Source organism: Carassius carassius, chromosome 11 (assembly GCF_963082965.1).
Source record: "Carassius carassius chromosome 11, fCarCar2.1, whole genome shotgun sequence".
In the NCBI taxonomy this organism is placed as follows: domain Eukaryota; kingdom Metazoa; phylum Chordata; class Actinopteri; order Cypriniformes; family Cyprinidae; genus Carassius; species Carassius carassius.
This window is the reverse complement of record NC_081765.1, coordinates 4,196,756-4,219,062: the sequence shown is the minus strand read 5'-3', so window position 1 is coordinate 4,219,062 and position 22,307 is coordinate 4,196,756. Positions and strand designations below refer to the sequence as shown.

Genomic DNA, 22,307 nt, shown 5'->3' with positions numbered 1-22,307 from the left:
AAGTAGTGAAGTTGTGCTTTATAGTTACTATATTAATGACTGTAATGCTGTACTTGCATTGTATAAAAAAAAAAAAAGTTTTGGCAACCATTGATTTAGATTGTATGCAAAAACAAAATTAAAGCATTTATATGCTCCACAGAAGAAAGCAAGTCATATAGTTTTGGAACAAAATTAAAAAGAATAAATAATGACAGTATTCTAACTTTCGGGTGAACTGTCCCTTTAAATAAGCCGATAAGTTGTTCACCCTGTGACACAGAGATGGTTGGTTGTGTGTGTTTAACTGCAGTGGTCTGCTGTCTGTGAAGATCTCACCAACTGTCAGCACGCGTCAAAGCGGTGGGCGGAGCACAGCTCATCTGGATGAGATAGCAGGAGGGCCAGTGGGCGTGGCATTCTTAGGGTTTGGGGAGGGGTCAGATAAAACCTCATCCTCAGGGACAGACAGTAATTGATAATATTCATCCTCTCCATCCAGAAGCTTGATCTGCCTGAGAAAATAGAGAGAAATATAAGAGGGTCACTGATACATTAAGCCAAACAGAGCATAAACTGTAAAACTATAGGTATGGTAGGCTAAAAACGTGCTTCATCTAATATCTAAATTAACTGGATCTATCCATTAAAATAATATATTAATATAACTGAATTAACCTGACTTTATTTTTTGTAAGGGTGAGATAAAGATGTTTCTTGAAGTAAACATAACGTGGACATTTTTTTGTGAATATCTTTGTCAACATTTTACATTAAAACCTATTTGACATAACAGCCTATGATATGACATTTTGAAAATGTGTTTATTGTAGTTGCTCTACCTCATTTTTTCTTTCAAGTCATTTAATTTTTTAAACACTGTTTTAAACACTAAACAAGCTGTATTTGTAGATAGTTGCTGCTGCAAGCAGGAACTTGCTATTGCCAATACATACGCTGATATGGTGCTGTGAGTATTTAAGACATACTGCTGCTGCACACATAACATTTAAAATAACCTGGGGAAGGTGGAGAGTTTCAGAGGAACTCCGAATGCTAATCAGCCATTTAAATGGAAAGCAGCAAGCTCATTGGCTGTGTATGCAACATGAACCAATCAGCTTGTGACAAGTCATTTAATGCTAAGAATAACATCAGTTATCAGTTACGGACTGATCAGCCTGTGCCATCTAGAGCTTCATGACAGAACTTGGTGTATATATATATATATATATATATATATATATGGTGTGTCAAATTAATTAATCAAATTACTTAAATAGAAGTATTTAAACTTAATCTCTCAACTAATATGAGCTCATAAAAACTGCATGAGTAATAATGATGATAAATTAGCTAAATACTGTTAAAAATATATTTAAAATTCCTTGAAAAACAGCAGAACATGCAAATTTCCCTAATCACATCCTAAATGATATTGGCTGGGTGTGTCTTTTCGTTTCCATTACAAGATACTGTAATGACCTTTCAACTATCTCAACTAGTTACTCTAGCCTCACATATTCTCTGAGGTCCTCGGATTCAAAACATCTTGACTTTCCTCTGTGGGTGGAAGGTCATTTGGTATCATCGCTCTGAAATTCTGAAACTCACTCCACACAGCGACTTTTTTCTCAATACTATTCCCTTCCACTAACACTTAATGTGTGTTTTTTTTTCTCTGACTCTTTTGAGTTTCTTATGTCAGTCAGCTGCATTTGTGTCTGAAATTTGAGCAACCTGAGTGCTATAAATAACTGTTTTATTTTAAAGTTTTAAAATAGCCAAACACATAACAAGAGAGCTTAAAACAGCAAACTAAATGCAAAAAAAAAGTTGCCTTATTTTTTCACCGGGGTTAAAAATAACAAATATATAAAAGAAAAAGCAAGAAACAGTTAATCCTTTCATAAAGAACGCTGATATACAGCCTGCTCGAGGTATTAGAGGAAGCAGGCTTAACTTCACAGACTGTGAAGTCACATTGCTCACAATTAATACATGCATTCTTATATCACGCTTCTCTCCTCCCAAAAATAATAGAAAAAAATGCACTTCTTATAGTTCGTATTTTCAGCTGCGCATTTGCATGAGAAGCAAACAGAGCCGAGGTCGTCCCGGCTCCCCTCCTGAGCTGGTGGGGTTTTAGATATGAAGAAGGAAAGCTGTTATTTACCCCAGTTTTCTGGGTTTCCTCTTGCTCCCCTGATAATCCAGACTTCTCTGCAGAGAGGACACAGAACCAGCGCACGCAAACACATATGGACAAACATACACACACACACACACACACACACACACACACACAGAGTTAGAAAAGCTTCAGAAAAGACAAGCACGAAGCAACGAACATGCGCAAGAGAATCATTAATTTTTAATTCAAAGTGATTTTGTGTTGAATGTGTGCAGATGCTGATAATATCAGAAGTCACAGCATAATTTTTCTTGATCAAAGCACACGGGGCTGAGGCTGATGAGGCAGGCATCTTGCTCCGCTTTGATAAACCACATCAATTATTCACCGTGAAGGGAGACATCCTCACATGAAAGCAACAGATAAAGCGCCAAAGCACATGGTGGAGACAACAGAACGGCGGAGCGGCGTGGGGGTGGGGGCTCGGGGGTCTGGCACAGGTAGCTTTAATTGTATTATCATCTGGAAACAAAGTTAGACAAAGGCTTCCATGAAAGGCTTTGAACTCACATTGAGATGGTTGTAATAAAGACTGTCTTCCGGGCTGTTTAGGAGCTTGGGCTGCTGTCCTCTTCGCCGAGGGGAACGGTGATGCAGCTTCACCATTGGACCTGCGGGACACACACACACACGCACATGCGCAGAATCAGTGACATGTCTCCCATTGTGTTGCCCTGCAGGAATTGTACAAGCAGAGCATCACAAATAAAGCTGACAGCTGCAACATAAATACATCACACTAAACAATAGTGCACTGCAAGATTTGTACATTTCGTGAAGAAAATGTAAGTGGTGCTTGCCCTTACAAAAGTTGCTATGCAGTGGCATAAATGTGTTATGAGTGGTAATTTGTAATCCGTTTGTTTTCATTTTGGTCCAAGTCAATAGACATGGCTTCTTCAGTATTTTTCATCCTTTTTTTTTTTTTGCAGAATGTGTATTTACCTAAGAAAGTACTGGGTAATATAAGGTAACTAAATGGGTTAAGGTTAGGTTTAAGGGTTAGTACATAGTTGTTACCCTGTTATTGTAATAACAATAATAAGTACATAGTATGTCCACACAGAACAGGACTGTAAAATAAAATGCTACCCAAAAATCAGTAATGGTACACCCCTCCATAACAAGCCAAATCATATGAGGTGTGATTAATGTCCTGTTCATATTAAACCACTTTAAGGTAAGTTACACATGTAATTACTTACTAGTAACAGTTATTACAAGTAATTACAAGCAACTAATCCTAATCCAAATCCTACCAATAGCCTTAAAGCAAGTACACGTACCTAATTAATATTACACAATATTTATTTAATTACACAAACAAAATAACAAAAACAACACAAAATAAATTTGAACAATGTTTTTGTTCAAAACACTATCTATATATACAAAGTTCAGTAATATTTTTTATTGTCTTTGAAAGATGTTTCTTATGCTCACCAAGTCTGCATTCATTTGATAGAAAAAATAGTAAAACATAAATATGACAATTTCAATTTAAAATAACTGTTTTATATTGAGATATGTTAAAGGGTAATATGATGCTGCTAAAAAGAACATTATCTGGTGTATTTGGTGCAATGAAATGTGAAATGCGGTTTAAGGTTCAAAAGACACATTATTTTCCTCATACTGTACATTATTGTTTCTCCATTGTCTCCATTGTGTTGGCTTGTAAGTCTGAAAAGTAAGGTGTGCTCTAATTGGCCAGCTATCAAGTGTGTTTTGATTGGCAAAATACCTCCAGCGTTTGACAGAAATGTTACACCCCTAACATATTGTGATGCCCTGTCCAGCTGGAGCAACGAGACATAAACATAAAACCCATTCTAAACGTGATATAAACATGATTTCTAGTCGTGTCCTTTTTTGGAAGGCCAAATACAGTTGTTTCGCTTTCTCAATGAAACCCAGGGGACACTTTGAATATTTTTTTCTTCCCTTTTCCCTTTGTAATGCCCCTGCAGTATTTCCAAGGAATCGTCAACGATGTATTGAGAGATATGGTAGATCAGTTAATTTATGTCTACCTGGATGACGTACTGATATTTTCACTTTCTTTCCAGGAACATGTTCGACACGTCAGGCGAGTGCTTCAGAGGTTGTTAGAGAATGGGCTTTTTGTCAAGGTGGAGAAATGCATTTTTCATGCACAGACTGTTCCTTTTTTGGTATACATCGTCTCGGCCGAGGGGGTGCGCATTAGAGCCCTGCACGGGCCTCAAATTTAGGCCCAAGCCCGGCCCTGGCCCGAGACGCTCAGGCCTGAGCCCAACAGCTTATCAGGATTACCGGCCTGAATCCGCCCCCCCCCCCCCCCTTCTCCCAAAACAGCTTATAGCCTACTACTGTTTCAGCTATAAAAAAATATTGAGTTTTGTATGTAACGGCAGCGTGATCATATTTTGTTTCGTTTTTTTTATTAAGTTAATTTAGAAAAATGTTTGGAGCATTTTTTGTTCGTTAAATATCAATTTAACCTTCTCAAATCATCACAACTTGCCTAAAATTAAGTGCACAGATATACTAAAACAGTTCAAGCATATAACAATGATTAAACATTTAACCTAGATAAATGTGCACTATATACAACAGTTTGTGCGGAGATGCTTCAGGACATGGAGATGCCAGCATAGTCACTTGCATGTTTTCTGTGGATACACCATCATTGTTGCTCATAAGGTAAGAGCAATTCATCATTCGCAAATGTAAAGGGTCTACTTTTATTTTTGTTCACTTACAATATCAACAAAACTTTGTTTTTTTTTATCAACAGACATGATAAATACAGGTGCTGGTCATATAATTAGAATATCATCAAAAAGTTGATTTATTAAACTAATTCCATTCAAAAAGTGAAACTTGTATATTATATTCATTCATTACACACCGACTGATATATTTCAAATGTTTATTTCTTTAAATGTTGATGATTATAACCGACAACTAAGGAAAATCCTAAATGCATTATATCAGAAAATTTGAATTTGTGAAAAGGTGAAATATTGAAGACACCTGGTGCCATACTCTAATCAGCGAATTAACACAAAACACCAGCAAAAGCCTTTAAATGGTCTCTCAGGCTATTACGGTAGGCTACACAATCATGGGGAAGACTGCTGACTTTACAGTTGTCCAAAAGACGACCACTGACACCTTGCACAAGGAGGGAAAGACACAAAAGGTCATTGCAAAAGAGGCTGGCTGTTTACAGAGCTCTGTGTCCAAGCACATTAATAGAGAGGTCAAGGGAAGGAAAATATGTGGTAGAAAAAAAGTGTACAAGCAATTGGGATAACCGCACCCTGGAGAGGATTATGAAACAAAACCCATTCAAAAATGTGGGGGGGATTCACAAAGAGTGGACTGCAGCTGGAGTCAGTGCTTCAAGAAACACTACACACAGACGTATGCAAGACATGGGTTTTAGCTGTCGCATTCCTTGTGTCAAGCCACTCTTGAACAACAGACAGCATCAAAAGCGTTTAAAGACAAAAATGACTGGACTGCTGTGGAGTGGTCCAAAGTTATGTTCTCTGAAGAAAGTCAATTTTGCATTTCCTTTGGAAATCAGGGTCCCAGAGTCTGGAGGAAGAGAGGAGAGACACACAATGTGTATTCTTGTGTACAGCACTTTGTGATTTTATCTGTGAAAAGCGCTTTAGAAATAAACTTTACTTACTTACTTACTTACTTACTTACAATCCACGTTGCTTGAGGTCCAGTGTAAAGTTTCCACAGTCAGTGATGATTTGGGGTGCCATGTCATCTGCTGGTGTTGGTCCACTGTGTTTTCTGAGGTCCAAGGTCAAAGCAGCCGTATAGCAGGAAGTTTTAGAGCACTTCATGCTTCCTGCTGCTGACCAACTTTATGACCAACAGGACTTGGCACCTGCACACAGTGCCAAAGCTACCAGTAGCTGGTTTAAGGAACATCGTATCCCAGCAAACTCGCCTGACCTTAACACCATAGAAAATCTATGGGGTATTGTGAAAAGGAAGATGCAATATGCCAGACCCAACAATACAGAAGAGCTGAGGGCCACTATCAGAGTAACCTGGGCTCTCATAACACCTGAGCAGTGCCACAGACCGATCGACTCCATGCCACGCCGCATTGCTGCAGTAATTCAGGCAAAAGGAGCCCCAACTAAGTATTGAGTGCTGTACATGCTCATACTTTTCATGTTCATACTTTTCAGTTGGCCAAGATTTCTAAAAATCTTTTCTTTGTATTGGTCTAAAGTAATATTCTGATTTTCTGAGATACTACATTTTGGGATTTTCCTTAGTCGTCGGTTATAATCATCAAAATTAAAAGAATTAAACATTTGAAATATATCAGTCTGTTTGTAATGAATTAATATAATATACAAGTTTCACTTTTTGAATGGAATTACTGAAATCAACTTCTTGATGATATTCTAAATATATGACCAGCACCTGTATATCTATAGAAAACTTTAAAATAGTACTTAATGAAATAAAACATATTGAAAACAAAAACTATTTTATTATAATCAAAATCCATATAGATGCATTTCTTGTCTATTAGATGCATAGATTGCATGTCGTGGTAATCAAATCAAAACTCTGTCAAAATGCAGCTTTTCCCGAAGCATTGGGAACTTTTAATAACTCCCCACGCTCACACTTTTCCCTGATGCTCTGCATGGTCAACTGTCACCAGTATGCTAATGCATGTACCGTGTATATATACATTGCGTATTGCGTAGGCGATGTATAAAATATTTTTAATAGCCTATTAATCATTATAACAGTATATCATACAGTAGCCTATGTGTGCTCTGCGTGTATATGGGCACAATAAAAGGAGAAAAACTAAATGAGCCCGACCCCGACTCAAGCCCGATTTGTAAAAAAAAAAAAAAAATGGCCCAAGCCCGGCACGGGGGGACCCGACAGACTTGCAGACTTTTAGTGCGCATGGATTCCGACAAAGTTCAGGGTGTGGTGAATTGGCCAAACCCAGATTTCTGCAAGGCCTTGTAGAGGTTTCTGGGCTTTGCCAATTTTTACCGGCGATTTATTTGCAATTTCAGCCAGCTAGCCACCCCTTTGACTGCCTTAACCTCTATCAAGACTGCTTTCAGGTGGTCCAGTGCAGCGGATGCTGCATTTTCCAAACTCAGAAGCTTCTTCGTTTCAGCTCCCGGCAGTTTATGGTGGAGGTTAAAGCGGTCCTATACCAGTGTTCCCTCAAATCCTTGCACGTATTTTTCTCACCATTTGTCTCCCACCGAGTGTAATTATGACATTGTTAACAGAGAGTTGTTGACAGTCAAGCTTGCCTTGGAGGAGTGGTGTCACTGGTTGAAGGGTTCGGGGGTTCCTTTTGTTGTCTGGACTGACCACAAGAATCTTGAATGTATCAAGTCTGCCAAAAGATTAAACTCTCGGCAGACCTGGTGGGATTTTTTTATTTCTTACCATCCAGGTTCTAAAAATATCAAACCGGACGCGTTTATGCCCTATTTTTAATAATTCAGAGCGCCCGTTTTTTTTTTTTATTATCCCATTGTGTGATGCAGAAGGTTTTTATTTTTGCGGTCACCTGGGAGATCGAGTCCGCATGGCCTCTCAAGGGGTAATTAATGTCCCCCATCCAGATGCCCACCGGGTCATTTGTTTGTGCCAGAGTGTTTAAGGTCAGAAGTTGTCTGATGGCGTCATTATTCCAAGGTAGCCTGCCATCCTCGAGTTAATTGTATGGTTTTGGTGGCCAGCCATGGCTCGTGACCGAGCGCCAACCTCCCGCTCTCTCTCGTGAGGCCAATAAGGAAGTGACTAAAACTGCAATTCATCGACTGGCCGCTTGAGGCTGGCTGCAAAAGGGAGTCAGTCCCATAGACTCCCCATGTTAAAATGCCCAACTTTACAGCAGGAAAAAACATGTTTACAGCCTGGTGCAAAAAATGATTTTGGTCTAAATAGCTCATTTTGCCCTTCATGACAACTGTGAGGGGGGTGAATTTTTTTATAACTCATCCGTTTAAATTATATTAAGAATTAAAGTTCTGCATAGTTAAGGGCGTGGCCACTTGAGTGACAGGGATATAAGTAAGTTCTGCCGTCGCGCTAGGTGGGCGTGGCTACAGCAACTAGCTCCCGCCTTTTTGCCCATTTTTGATTGTCCGGGAGAGTCGCGAGGTGACGCGCTGCCAAGATGGCGACGGCCCGCTCTACACACTTTAGGCTTCAAAAACTCTCTTCAGTAGTCTACGGGTGACGTCACGGACACTACGTCCATATTTTTATACAGTCTATGCTCGTGACATATGTTTTTTTTGTATTGGCTTGCTCGGTCTGTGCTGTTTCTAAGTCTTCCAGTCGACCCCCTTCTGGACTCCTTCAGCTGTTGTTAGTTCCTTCGAGACCCTGGTCTCACATTTCATTAGATTTGTTTCGGGTCTCCCACCCTCACAGATAAACACAGTGGTTTTGACTGTGGTATACCGGTTCTCGAAGGCAATTCATTTCATTGCTCTGCCTAAATTACCTTCTGCCAGAGAAACATACATGGCCTCCCAATGGATGTGGTCTCTGACAGGGGGCCTCAGTTTGTTTCCAAATTTTGGAGAGAGTGTAAATTGTTGGAGGTGACTGTTAGTCTTTCTTTAGGGTTTCATCCCCAGAGTAATGGTCAGACAGAGAGGGCCAACCAAGATTTAGAATGAATGTTGTCTTCTCAGAACCCCTCCTCTTGGAGCCAGCAGCTTTCATGGGTTGAGTATGCACATAACTCGTTATCAGTCTCAGCTACTGGCCTATCACCGTTTTACCACCATTTTTTCAGAGTATGGAGTCTGAAGTCGCGGTCCCCACTGCCCATGCATTTGTCCATAGGTGCCGATGCATCTGGACCAGAGCCAGACTGACCCACCTTCAGTTGGGGGTGCGCACCAAGGTTCAGACCGATCGCCACCAGTTGAAACCTCCCATCTACGTCGTGGGTCAAAAAGAGTGGATTTCATCAAAGATTATTCCTCTCCGATCTGTCAGTAATGAGCTTGCTCCCAAATTTATTGGCCCATTTATTGTCTCCAAAAATATTCTCCAGTGGCGTAAAGGAGAATTGATCCTGTGTTTAATGCATTCAAATTAAAGCCTGTTTTTCATTCAGCCATTAATCTGCCAGTCCCAGTCCCGGTGGATTTATTCCACATTTACCTTGGACTCACCTGCACTGGGTTCGAGATTCTTCACTTCAAGAGCGTGCTGACTGTTATCCGCTATGGTTCATGATTGCGGTCATCTTCCAGCTCTTCTCACTGCTTGTTGTTTCTCAATAAACCTAACTGGCACTCGCACTTGGATCTCGAGACTTCTCATTGTGACAGAATATCTCTTTGGATTTGAGACTTTAGTCCTTTCAACTTTACAGATATTCTTTATGCACCAAGAGCTTGTAACTCTCCAAAGAGAAAGAGAAAATTGAAATCGCATCACATGACCCCTTTAAAATGTAATTTCTTCCTGGTGCAAAGCTAAATTTTCAGCATCATTACTCCTGTCTTCAGTGTCACACGATCCTTCAGAAATCACAATAATATGCTGATTTGCTGCTCAAGAAACATTGGTGATTATCAATGCTGAAAACAGTTGTGCTACTTTTTTTGTATAAAAATGTGAAACACTTTTCCAATCATTCCTGTTATCACATATAAAAGTAGACTAGTGTGTGATTATATGCAGTGTGTACTTTTCAAAATCATACATGAGTGCCAACCATCTGATCCACCAAAATTCTGTCGGTTCACAATTATTGTAGATCAAACAGCATGTCAAGAAGAGGAGAAAAAGAGATAGTCTTGCTTCCTCGTGTTCACTTGTAACCTTTTTAGATCTACAAACACCACAAAATGAGCAGAAATCCAGGACACCTTTCTACTCTGGCATGTATATTTAATATCTCGGCCTGTTTCATCTCAACTTCATTTTAGACAAGGCTGAACTTCTCTGCTCATCGACTTTTTAGATCCTCCGTAAATCTTCTCTAAAACAGAGTTCAGTGATGTAGTCATTCTGTAGAATGCTCCGGAACAGAATGGCATGATGGCTTTGAACAGACTGCAGAACATCTCTATCCTTCTCACACATCAAAGCCTTGAGGTTCAGGCTTTCTCTGGCTGGGTGTAATTCTACTTTGCATAGATTTGACTTTCTGCTGCTTCAAAAGTGTTTAAAGAATGGGTGATGTGCTCTTCCACTGTACATTGATGCACTTGTAATAACTGCAGAGTTCTGGTCCACAAGTTCTCCAAATGGGTCAAGAGCACTCTGCATCCTCTTTCAACTTTAAATTAAAATTTTCTTTTGGCAAAAGATTCTTTGACTTTTCCCATCTCCCATGCTTAAGGACCTGCAAGCTTCCTGCATAACAGAACTGCTCTGCAAGTCATTTCACGACTGTAAATCAAAACTGGTTTGGACAGAAACTCTATATTTGCCCAATGAGCAGAGATCAAACAGAGAGCATAACTGTTTATGACAAAAATAAGAGATGAAAAATTGGAGAAGCACATTTATGAACAAATTTGTTCTGACAGCAAACCAGTAATTTCATCCAGATACTAAACATACATAAGAATATTAATTCCCTCACTTCATTACAATTATGAGAAAATTAACTAATAGAAATATCTATATTTATACTAGAATAATTTATTAATAGTTGAAATATAGACTAATTAGTTAAAAGTGTAAAAGTCTCAAAACTGACCTCATTTGCTTTATTAATACACATGCCAGGGCTTTTTAAAAAATGCATCTGCCAATTTGCATGAACTGATAATATGAAAAAAAAAAAAAAAATATATATATATATATATATATATATATATATATATACACACAAAAGTTATTGAAGGTTAACTGAAACACAGAACTGTAACCGTTCATCAAAATGTAATAAATGGCTCCTCCTCTAAAATTATTTTTTGTTGCCAAACCCTATTATTTGTAAACCTCTTCCCATCAATCATCCATTTCCACCATCCAATCAATTCCCAAAGGATATAAGTAAGTTCTGCTTTACACTTTTTTTTCTTGTTGAATATCCTCATATATCACCCTCAATTTAGTGGCTCAATTACACCTGAAATGTGAGAAAGTGCATCTGAATTTGAAGTCAAGTGGGTGCAATTAAAAGGGAGAGAGAGAGAGAGAGTGAGAGAGAGAGAGAGAGAGAGAGAGGGAGAGAGAGGGAGAGAGAGAGAGAGAGAGAGAGAGCAATACCTTTCAGTTACTCCCCTAACACAGAGTTTACTGTAAGTAGTCTGACCTTGAGCCATTAGTGATATGTAAGTCTCAGTAACACACACACACATTATGTGGGATAGTGGCTGACCCCCCCCCCCCCCCCCCCCCCCCCCTTTGTCTGGGAAATCAGTAGCATTTGATCCTGAGCCTTCCCTCAGGGCTGCCGCTCTTGCTTTGACACACCAGCAGCACACAGGCAGCCAAAAAGCCATCTAAACACTCTTCATCTCGCCTATGGCCTGTGTACCACACCGCTGGAGCAGAGAATCCCACCATAGACGAAACCAGCAGCTTAGCCTTCGACAGAGGGAGACGTAAGAGAGAGACTCATAATAAGGAAAGGAAAAGAGTTTCATTCTCTCACACAGTTTGCATCCTGAACTGGATTTGACTGCACCTAGAAATGCCAGTTTAGCAACCTCAGGATATCGATGCAGTATTGAGAGAAAAATAATTGTGAATGTGATTGTGAATACTGATATATGACTGTATAAACAAAGTCCTATGGGGCAATATATAAGCTAGTCATTCATTTTCTATCACAGAGGTGTTACATCAGGAGTTGAATTATGTTTATTATTTGTGGTTGTTCTTTTTGCTACTGTGGTGTAGGGATATGCCGGTATCAAATTTTCATGTTGCGATTAAATGCTAATGCTTTTAGCACTGTATACGGTATTATCACAATATTAAAATTTAGTTTAAAAAAAGTGGTCATATTACAGTATAACAGGTTAAATAACTATTTTCTTATAACAAAAATAACTATGCAATAAAGCAATACAGAAAAATGTATAAAGTTTACACAGATTAAAGTGCAAAAGAACTATAAATACCGATAAGTATCACTTTATAATAAGATCTCTTTAGTTAACCTAAGTTAATGCATTATCATTCACAATGAGCAATAGCTACATTTGCTACAGAAGTTATTAATCATTGTTAAAAAAAAAAAAAATACAAGTCTTAGTTCATGTTAGCTCATTGAATAACAAAGTTGCAACTTTTCAATGTGTTATTAAATATTGGAATAACTTAGATTAATGAATGCTCAGAAGAATTTTTCATTGCCAGTTTATGTTAACTAATGAAGCCCTAATGTACAGTGTGAATTAACAAAGCATCAAAACACTTTCAAACAATATCTTGGGCATGTTGTAGTCCAGATTAAAATTTTAAAAAAGTCTAAATATTTAAGTATTTGGCGCTGTGATGAACAACACAGCAAATCCACAAATCTTAATTGCTTTTTAAATATGTTTTAGAAAGTAGACTAGATGCTTTATTTATGGGGTTTTCAGGTTAAAGGCTGCATTTTCTGCAGTTTAGCGCCATCTGCTGTCACAGAGTGAATGTGCTTTCATTCAGCAGGTGTCTCACGCCTTCCCCCATGTATATCTCATGCATGCTTGTTTACATCAGAGCTCACAAGCATCAACACACACATTCTTTTAAGCAGAATACAGCAGTGTTGTTCACGGTATTTAGAAGTGCCCATACATAACAATATCGTGCATATTCATTACCGTGATATATCGCATTACGGCATACCAGCACGCTTACTGTGGTGTTTCTTTTTTTCCCCTCTTTCTCTCTTTGTTTTTGTGTGACTACTGATACCACTCTTACAGGTTTGATCAGGTTTACCTGTTGCTGATTTGCTGCCAAGCAATCTCAGCTTTACAACAAGGAGAAGACCAGCATTAAAGCCAGCTCCTGAAGTTTATGTTTTTACTTTTTTTTGACCAAATAAACATCAAGTTAGTGTTACTGGGGTGGTAAATAAGAAGTTCCTGTGCTCTCTTTCCAATGTTTTGTTAGTGCTATCCATATGCCCCCTAGACCAGGGTTTCTAAAATCTTGCCCTGGAGCACCAATGAGCTGCAGAGTTTAGCTCCAACCCTGATCAAACTCACCTACCTGTGATTTTCTAATGATCCTAAAGACACTGGTAAACTTGCTCAGGTGTGTTTCATTACGCTTAGAGCTAAACTCTGCAGGAAAATGGATCTTGTGGGCCAGATCTGAGGATCACTGCCCTAGACTAAAAGGGCTAGTATGTAACAAAAGACAAGAAAAGTTAAAGAGTCAGAAAATCACAACACAAGCAAGAAAACTTAAAGCTTTAATGGGATAAAGGGTTCATAATGAAAGTTCCAACAAAATAGATTTCACACATGTAAGATCACAATATATATGGATGATATTCATTAAAATTTTTACTGTTTAACTCTGTTCTTTGTGATTTCTAAAGAGAAGAACATTTAAACATAATCTTTGCAAAAGCAGCAGCACCGACTTCACACAAATTAAACCAGCTAACCAACGGTGTACCTCAAGTTTCGGTACTGAGACCTCTTTCTTCTCAATAAACATAATATTAATGTGAATAGTTAGGCACAAAATCTTGCAGGAATTATTTTTCTATACTACAAATAAATCACTCACTCACTCACTTAAATAATAATTCTCCTGCAGCACAAACAGTAGAGCATGGCAGAAGCAACACCAAGGTAATGGGTTTGATTCCCGGGAAATCCATGAACAAATAACATGCATACCTTGAATGCAATGTAAGTCTCTCATTGTTTCTTGTCACCCAGTGACATTAATATTCAATAAAAAAAAAAAAAAAAAAAAAAAATATATATATATATATTTTTTTTTCTCTTACCTTTTCCAAAGTATTGAATATGTAATGTCACTGTGTGACAAGAAGGGTCACACATAAATCCATTAATGGCATAATAAACCATTGTATATTGTATAAAAGCAATAAAATAAACCACTAAGGAGATGAGTTTTATGTTGTACCATTTGCCTTGCATATCGTAAATGTTTGGATTTGATAGATAAAAAGGCTGAGAATTCTTGTCAGAGAGGGGTTTTAATTTGACGAGACTCAGGCAGGCTCTTAAAAGCACCTCTAAATCCCTTGAAAATTAGAACACGCTTCAGAAACTACATAAAATAGATACTAAAAGGGTTTTTAGTCATATAAACGCGGGAGGCGTATTGATTCCCGTCGCTCACGTGCATGATCACCTGACACGTCTCGGGCCGGGCCGAGCCATCAAGGTTTGTTTGTACAGATGGAGCAGAGGGATGGAAGGGGGGTGGGGGGTGGTTGTAAGGCAAAATCATCAGCAGCACTCTTTGATGTCTAAATGAAGCATGTGCAGACCAGACCATACACACAAACACACTGCTGAACAGAGATGCTGAGAAACAACACACACTGTGATAAAAGCACAACACTAACCCACATACAATGCACAAAAATGTAAAGAGAAACCCCATATAAACTCGAAACTGTCCTGTAATAGTGCATGCAAACTACATTCTTGAACCCTTGCAAACTAAGCTACTGAACAAAACTAAAGTGGGATGATTTCCTGGCAAATCTGGTACTGTTCTAAAATCAGACTCTCAGTAAAGTCTGATGATTGAATTGAAACAGGCCTGTTAAAAGCTAATCCCAATGTTCTTGAAATTACACACACAGCAATACATTTACAAAGAACACACATACACACAAACACATTAGGTTTCTGTGAATTGTGGTGACATATAGACTTCCATAGTTTCTGTACTGACCAAGCGATATTCTCTATCCCCTAACCCAGTGCAGTTCACAGATCTTTCTATCCTCTAATCCAGTTCAGTTCATGGATCTTTCTCTTAACAAACTGATGATCTAAATCAGGTGTGTTAAATAAGGGAGACTTACAAAATGTGCAGAGCACTGAAATTGAGGACCAGTGCCCTAACCCAACCCTAAAACCTAAAACCTAATCCTACCCACATAATCCTACCTTTTACAGGATAAAATAATATTATTGCTATGCTATTATATGTTATATGACGATCTGCTGCTCAAGAAACATATCTTATTATAATTGATGTTGAAAACAGTTGTTCTACTTATTTTTCTGAAAACTCTAATATTTTTTTTCAGGATCCTTTAAATAAATTGACAAAAGAATATTGTTCATTTGAAATAGAATCTAATTTGTGCCATTTTCCACATGTAAAACCCTTCTCTCCGTGGTGCCTGTGGTCATGGGAAATCTGACAAGATAAGACAAGTCTCAACTCAAAACAGTCGCACCTTAGGAGGATGAAGGGAAATCCACCCAACTCATCACCAAGACTTAAACCATAATACCACAGATGCTTATATGCTAATAGATGGGACAGTATAAGTATCATTTTAAAGACTCAGTCTGTTACTGTCCCACATGAAAGTACATCCTGTTAAACTCTGTTAAAGTTATTCTGTTTCTCACTGACATTAAGAGGATTTCAAAAGTTGGCACCAAGTTAACCAGACTTTCCCACGATACAGTGCTTCAATCAGCCAAATCTCACCTACTGAAAACAGGTGTCAATGTTCAGCCAGAGCTGGAAAGCATCTAAACAAAGTCAAACTTCTCTTCAAAAGAATTAGTAGTCTGTATGGCAAAAAAGTTACTAACTACTTGACCGGTACCTGGTCCAAAAATAGCCTGCAAAATGTTGTGTTTCATTTGCAAAGCCTTCCTTATATGGTATCAGCCCATATATGGGTTCATTTGAAAGCTTAGAGTGTTTTCTTTACAAAAAAATACCATTTATTGGGGTTTTATGATTCATAAAGTAGTCAAATTAAGCTAAGAACTATATTTTTCCCACAAACAAATTTCCGTCTAACGATTGCGAATAATTTTTCAGAAGAATGTGTATTTAAATTAATTATTAACTTTGAAATTCTATAAAAATATTATAAACAATGCTAAATAGCAATGTTTAACAAAATATGTATGGCACTACAGTACAAAAAGTAAGTCAATGGAAAGGAAATGACATGCAAGGTGTTCTAGGAATATAGCGATAGAGTGATGAATCAAATAAAAAGGGTGATCAGTCTTGGAACCAGTATATTAAAAGAATCATTATAGTCTCTACTTGGTTGTGACAAAAACAGCAATTTAACATTTTGCAATGTTGCATTGCTACTGTAAAAATGCATGTTTATCCTGGAAAAGCTGCACTTTTAGGAAAAAAATTCCCTTTCGAGGGAACTCGAACTGCATTCTCTAGAGGTTGCTATGGGGAAAACCTTCAGCATAACCAGTGGCTGAAGCACATGTATAAACAGGACAATAACACTGGCTGGCGACAGCCTATGATGTCACTACTGGCACGACCAAAGTATAAAATAGTATAGAAGAAGTCATGTTATGTACAAGGTATGTGAGTCCTCCTCTTACTCAAGGAGTCGATTACTCTGCTACATAGAGCTCCGTTATGCAGTCATATCAGGTCGCTAGGCCTCTTCAAGGCACCTATAAAGGCACTGAGTGCTTTCTAAAATCCATGTTTATGATAAGCGCACATGCTAAGCATCCTGTGAACTTTCTAAAATCAATTTATGCTAAGGGTCACGCATTGCCAGTAACACTGTCTCCCATCTGACACAGCTGTGTGGGTATATGCCTACCAGCTCAAGGGATCTGGAGAGAGAGATCCAACGGGAAGTCTCTGTCTCAGGTACAGTAAAGGTGTATAATGCTGGTTCCTTGCAACTCCCTTAGCTCTGGACACCTTTTTGTTGTATCTCAAGTCAGAGGCTTTTCCTTAACAGACAGGTTGTTGGCTATCCTAAAGCCCCTTGGAGGAATTAGGGGGAGGTGTATGAAGTCCCCCTAGATGACAGGCCAGGGTCTAGTAATATGGTGAAACCTAGAAGCCTGGACATATCCCCTTAACCAACGTGATCTCATGAGAATACGTGTGTATTTTTACGTTAAATGTGGTTCTACTACACGTACATTTACTTACGTTTTCATGCACATAAAAACTTAAAAAAGAACTTAGACGTATTTATAGCAGCAAAACCTACAAATACTTACGTGTTAGCAGCTACAAAAACGTAAATAATCTAACGTAAAGTGTGATTTTATATGAATTCCCATGTATTAATATTAAAATCGTGGCTTTAATGATTTAAATCTGTTGTATTTAATTGTCATATCAATAAATGTTTTTATTGTATTTATTGAAAGCAGTTTACTCATCTACTTAATAGGAAATAACATTTCTGTGCATGCTGCAAACCATAGATACACAAAAGCACAGCATAAAATTACAAATCACATCCATTTTATTTGTTTGCTGTACTCCATCTTTAGAATCCAGATGTTTGCAAGGAACATATCCATATCAATCGATCTTCATCTTCATTCTCAGCCACAGCGTCCGTCACAGTCAAAGCCCACGCTCGTTATGATTCAAATTTGAAAATAGCGCCAGTACGCACAGGAACGTTACGACATGGTTTACGGCACTAATATCGAACTCTCATTGGTTCTCACATAATTCGTCACAGATTGTGACATGTCGTGTTTCAGTTGATAGACATTTGAAATCAGTACTGCTACTGCGCCAGTGCGCCTTCACGGAGAGAAGACAGATTCATAATTTCACGGATTAATACATTAAATTCTGCTCTGTACCCTATAAAAACTATTACCTCCAGAGAGGACTGCGACTGGAACTCATTATCATTTGAACTACTTTTGGTACCACTTTTGATACTTTTTCGCAAAAAATAAATGATTAACATTATGTTTGTTTGTCTGTTATTTGTTTATTTATAACAGTAACGTTATGTAGTTTTTAGAAATGGTTATGGGTAGGTTTAGGGGTAGGTGTAAGATTAACGTTAGTGGCTCAAAATAACGTTTTAATGTTATATTTTTACTAAAATTGTGTTTTATTATGTTTTATTCTTTTAACATTCTGTATAAAATGGGTTTTATAGTTTTAAAAGTTTAGGTTCGGGTGAGGTATAGGGATCTTACATTTATCAAAAAAAAAATTATAAAAAGGGAAAATATACATAAATATTTAAAAAAGTAATCTGATACGCATTGAAAAGCAGCTTCATGAGCAAATTTCTATGGATAACTGACTGGTCAGAGAACACGTTCTATCTGTACGTATTTGAGGTTGTTTTTACGTAAATTTCGATACATATCGAACCTGTAATTACATCCAGATAATACGTAAATGACACTGTAAATACATAAAGGCACATACGTATTGGACAGTTTTAATTTACGTGAGTAGTGGCGCCGATACAGGATGGCTGCCTCCGTGACGTGCTCTGCAGTTGTTTTTGTGTTTTTGTTAGTTTGTCCTGTCTTTAGTTATATTCCTGCAATCAGTTTCACCAGGGACGAATTGCTGGATATTCGGCAACACACATCTCCCGATATTTCACTGGTTTTCGACTATTCTGATGTGTTGCTGGACATTCTTGTCGGCGGAGCGGCTGCGCTGATCACACGCTTCAAGAGGACGCGCAGACGGGGAAAGCGAGCGGGAGCGCTCGTGAGACTCAGAAAACGCAGATTTCGAACGCCGTTGCCTAGCATCCATCTGGCAAATCTCCGCTCTCTACCCAACAAAACGGACGAACTGCTTCTGCTCTCTCGGACAAATAAAGATTTCTCTCACTCTGCTGCTCTGTGTTTCACGGAAACTTGGCTGAATGACACCATACCGTACAGCGCGCTCCATCTGCCGGGCTTTCAGCTGTTTAGAGCGGATCGCGACGCAGAATCAACGGGGAAATCGCGCGGCGGCGGGACATGCTTTTACATCAATGAACGGTGGTGTACAGATGTAACTGTGTTAAAGAAGACGTGCTGCTCAAATCTCGAAACGCTCTTCATTAACTGCAAGCCGTTCTATTCGCCGCGGGAGTTTCACTCGTTCATTCTGGTTAGTGTTTACATCCCTCCTCAAGCGCACGTGAGCTCAGCTTTACATAAACTCGCTGAGCAGATCACAGACACAGAAACCCAACACCCAGACTCTGTTTTAATCATTCTTGGGGACTTTAATAAAGCCAATCTCTCCCGTGAACTGCCAAAATACAGACAGCATGTTACTTGTCCCACAAGAGACAGTAATATATTGGATCACTGTTACACAACAATAAAGGATGCATTTCACTCTGTTCCACGAGCAGCTTTGGGACGTTCTGATCACCTTCTGGTTCATCTTATACCGACCTACAGGCAGAAACTAAAATCAGCTAAACCTGTATTAAGGACTGTAAAAAGATGGACTAATGAAGCAGAGCAGGATTTACAATCTTGTTTTGACCTCACTGATTGGAGTGTTTTTGAAGCTGCTGCCACCGATCTGGACGAACTCACAGAGACCGTAACATCATATATCAGTTTCTGTGAGGATATGTGTATTCCTACCAAGACTCAACTAAATTACAACAATGACAAACCGTGGTTCACTGCAAAACTCAGCTCCGTCAGGCCAAAGAAGATGCTTACAGGAATGGGGACAATGTCTTGTATAAACAGGTTAAATACACACTGGAAAAGGAGATCAAAGTGGCAAAGAGGAATTATTCTGAAAAAATAAGGACTCAGTTCACTTCGAACAACTCCGCATCAGTGTGGAAAAGTCTAAAGAAGATCACCAATTACAAGACACCACCCCCCAGCACTATGGAAAATCAACGACTGGCAGACGATCTGAACGAGTTTTACTGCAGGTTTGAAAGAACACCCATCACCTGCCCTGAACACCTCCCCACACAACCATTCACACCATTCACAACTCCTGCAACCAACCCTGAATGCCTCTCCAAACAAACGTTCACACCATTCACAGCTCCTGCAACCCATCCTGATCACCTCTCCAATCAACCGCTCTCACCATTCACAACTCCTGCAACCAACCCTGAATGCCTCTCCAAACAACTGTTCACACCACTCACAACTCCTGCAACCCACCCTGAACACCTCTCCAATCAAGCGCTCTCACCATTCACACCTCCTGCATCCCCCCTCTCCCCCACACCTGCAATACAGATCAGCGAAGATGCGGTGCGCCAGGTCTTCAGGAAGCAGAAAAGGAAAAAAGCACCAGGCCCAGATTGTGTTACACCAGCCTGTCTGAAATCCTGTGCTGACCAGCTGGCCCCCATCTTCACACAGATCTTCAACAGATCGCTGGAGCTGTGCGAAGTCCCTTCATGCTTCAAACGCTCCACCATCATCCCCATCCCCAAGAAACCCAAAATTACAGGACTAAATGACTACAGGCCTGTGGCTCTAACGTCTGTAGTCATGAAGTCATTTGAAAAACTGGTGCTGGCCCACCTGAAGGACATCACTGGACCCTTGCTAGATCCTCTTCAGTTTGCCTACAGAGCAAACAGGTCTGTGGACGATGCAGTAAACATCGGACTGCATTATGTTCTGCAACACCTAGACAGACCGGGGACCTATGTGAGGATCCTGTTTGTGGACTTCAACTCGCCTTTTAACACGATCATGCCAAACCTCCTCCTGCCCAAACTAACTCAGCTCTCCGTGCCCACCTCCGTCTGTCAGTGGATCAACAGCTTCCTGACAGACAGGCAGCAGCTAGTGAGACTGGGAAAATACACATCCAGCACCCGTACAATCAGCACCGGAGCTCCCCAGGGCTGTGTTCTCTCCCCACTGCTCTTCTCCCTGTACACTAATGACTGCACATCTAAGGACCCCTCTGTCAAGCTCCTGAAGTTTGCAGATGACACCACACTCATCGGCCTCATTCAGGACGGTGACGAGTCTGCTTACAGACAGGAGGTTAAAGAGCTGGCTGTCTGGTGCAGTCTCAACAACCTGGAGCTTAACACGCTCAAAACAGTGGAGATGATCGTGGACTTCAGGAGAAACCCCCCTGCACTCCCCCCACTCACCATCATGAACAGCACTGTGACTGCAGTGGAGTCATTCAGGTTCCTGGGCACCACTATCTCTCAGGACCTGAAGTGGGACATTCACATTGACTCCATTGTGAAAAAGGCCCAGCAGAGGTTGTACTTCCTTCGCCAGCTGAGGAAGTTTAACCTGCCACAGGATCTGCTGAAACAGTTCTACTCCACCATCATCGAATCCATCCTCTGCACTTCAGTAACTGTCTGGTTCAGCTCAGCTTCTAAATCTGACCTCAGAAGACTACAGAGGGTAGTCCGGACTGCTGAGCGAATTATCGGTACAACCCTCCCATCTATTCAAGAACTGTACTTATCAAGAGTGAGCAAAAGGGCTGTTAAAATCACTCTGGACCCCTCACATCCAGCACACTCCCTCTTTGAACTGTTGCCATCTGGTCGACGCTACAGAGCACTGAGCACCAGAACGACCAGACACAGGAACAGTTTCTTCCCTCAGGCAATCCATCTTATGAACAGCTGATAATAACTGTGGGACACACTACACTATTTATATTTATATACACTACACTTTTTATCCAACACACATACTTAGCGTACACGTAAATCTTTTGCACATAATATACATGTACATACATGGAACACACTATACTACTTATATTTATATTTATATACACATACACTTATTTATCCAACACACATACTTAGCGTACAGTTAAAATTTTTCCACATAATATACATACATAAATGCTCATTTTAATATACCTGCCATACATTGTCAATTTGTATATTGTCAATCCTTACCCACCTATTTGTATTTTTTTGTATTTTTTATTCCTTATTGTGTTTTTTGTTCTGTCGCTGTTATGTTGCACTGCGGAGCTCTGTCACGAAAACAAATTCCTCGTATGTCTGAACATACCTGGCAATAAAGCTCATTCTGATTCTGATTCTGATTCTGATTACGTCTAAATAATGTACGTTTTGATTGTGAGATCAGGCTGCCTTAACTGTTATCTTCCTAAAGTTTTGTTTAGACGCCATTACTGTTAGTCGTTGCCATCGATTGCTGCTGCTATTTTTGGGTTTAGAAGAGAAGGAGCACTTTTG

General features: G+C 39.4%; 1 protein-coding gene across 1 annotated transcript in view; it reads right to left on the bottom strand.

Annotated features, from left to right (window-relative positions):
- Window positions 1-358: 358 nt before the first annotated feature.
- myo3b (myosin IIIB) overlaps window positions 359-22,307 on the bottom strand; it is a 102,968-nt gene continuing 81,019 nt past the window's right edge. The window contains exons 24-26 of the mRNA XM_059561317.1: window positions 2,684-2,784; window positions 2,156-2,202; window positions 359-494 (exon numbers count right to left, since the gene is read on the bottom strand). Of these exons, the coding sequence (XP_059417300.1) occupies window positions 359-494; window positions 2,156-2,202; window positions 2,684-2,784 (284 nt within the window). The remainder of the gene's footprint in view (window positions 495-2,155; window positions 2,203-2,683; window positions 2,785-22,307) is intronic.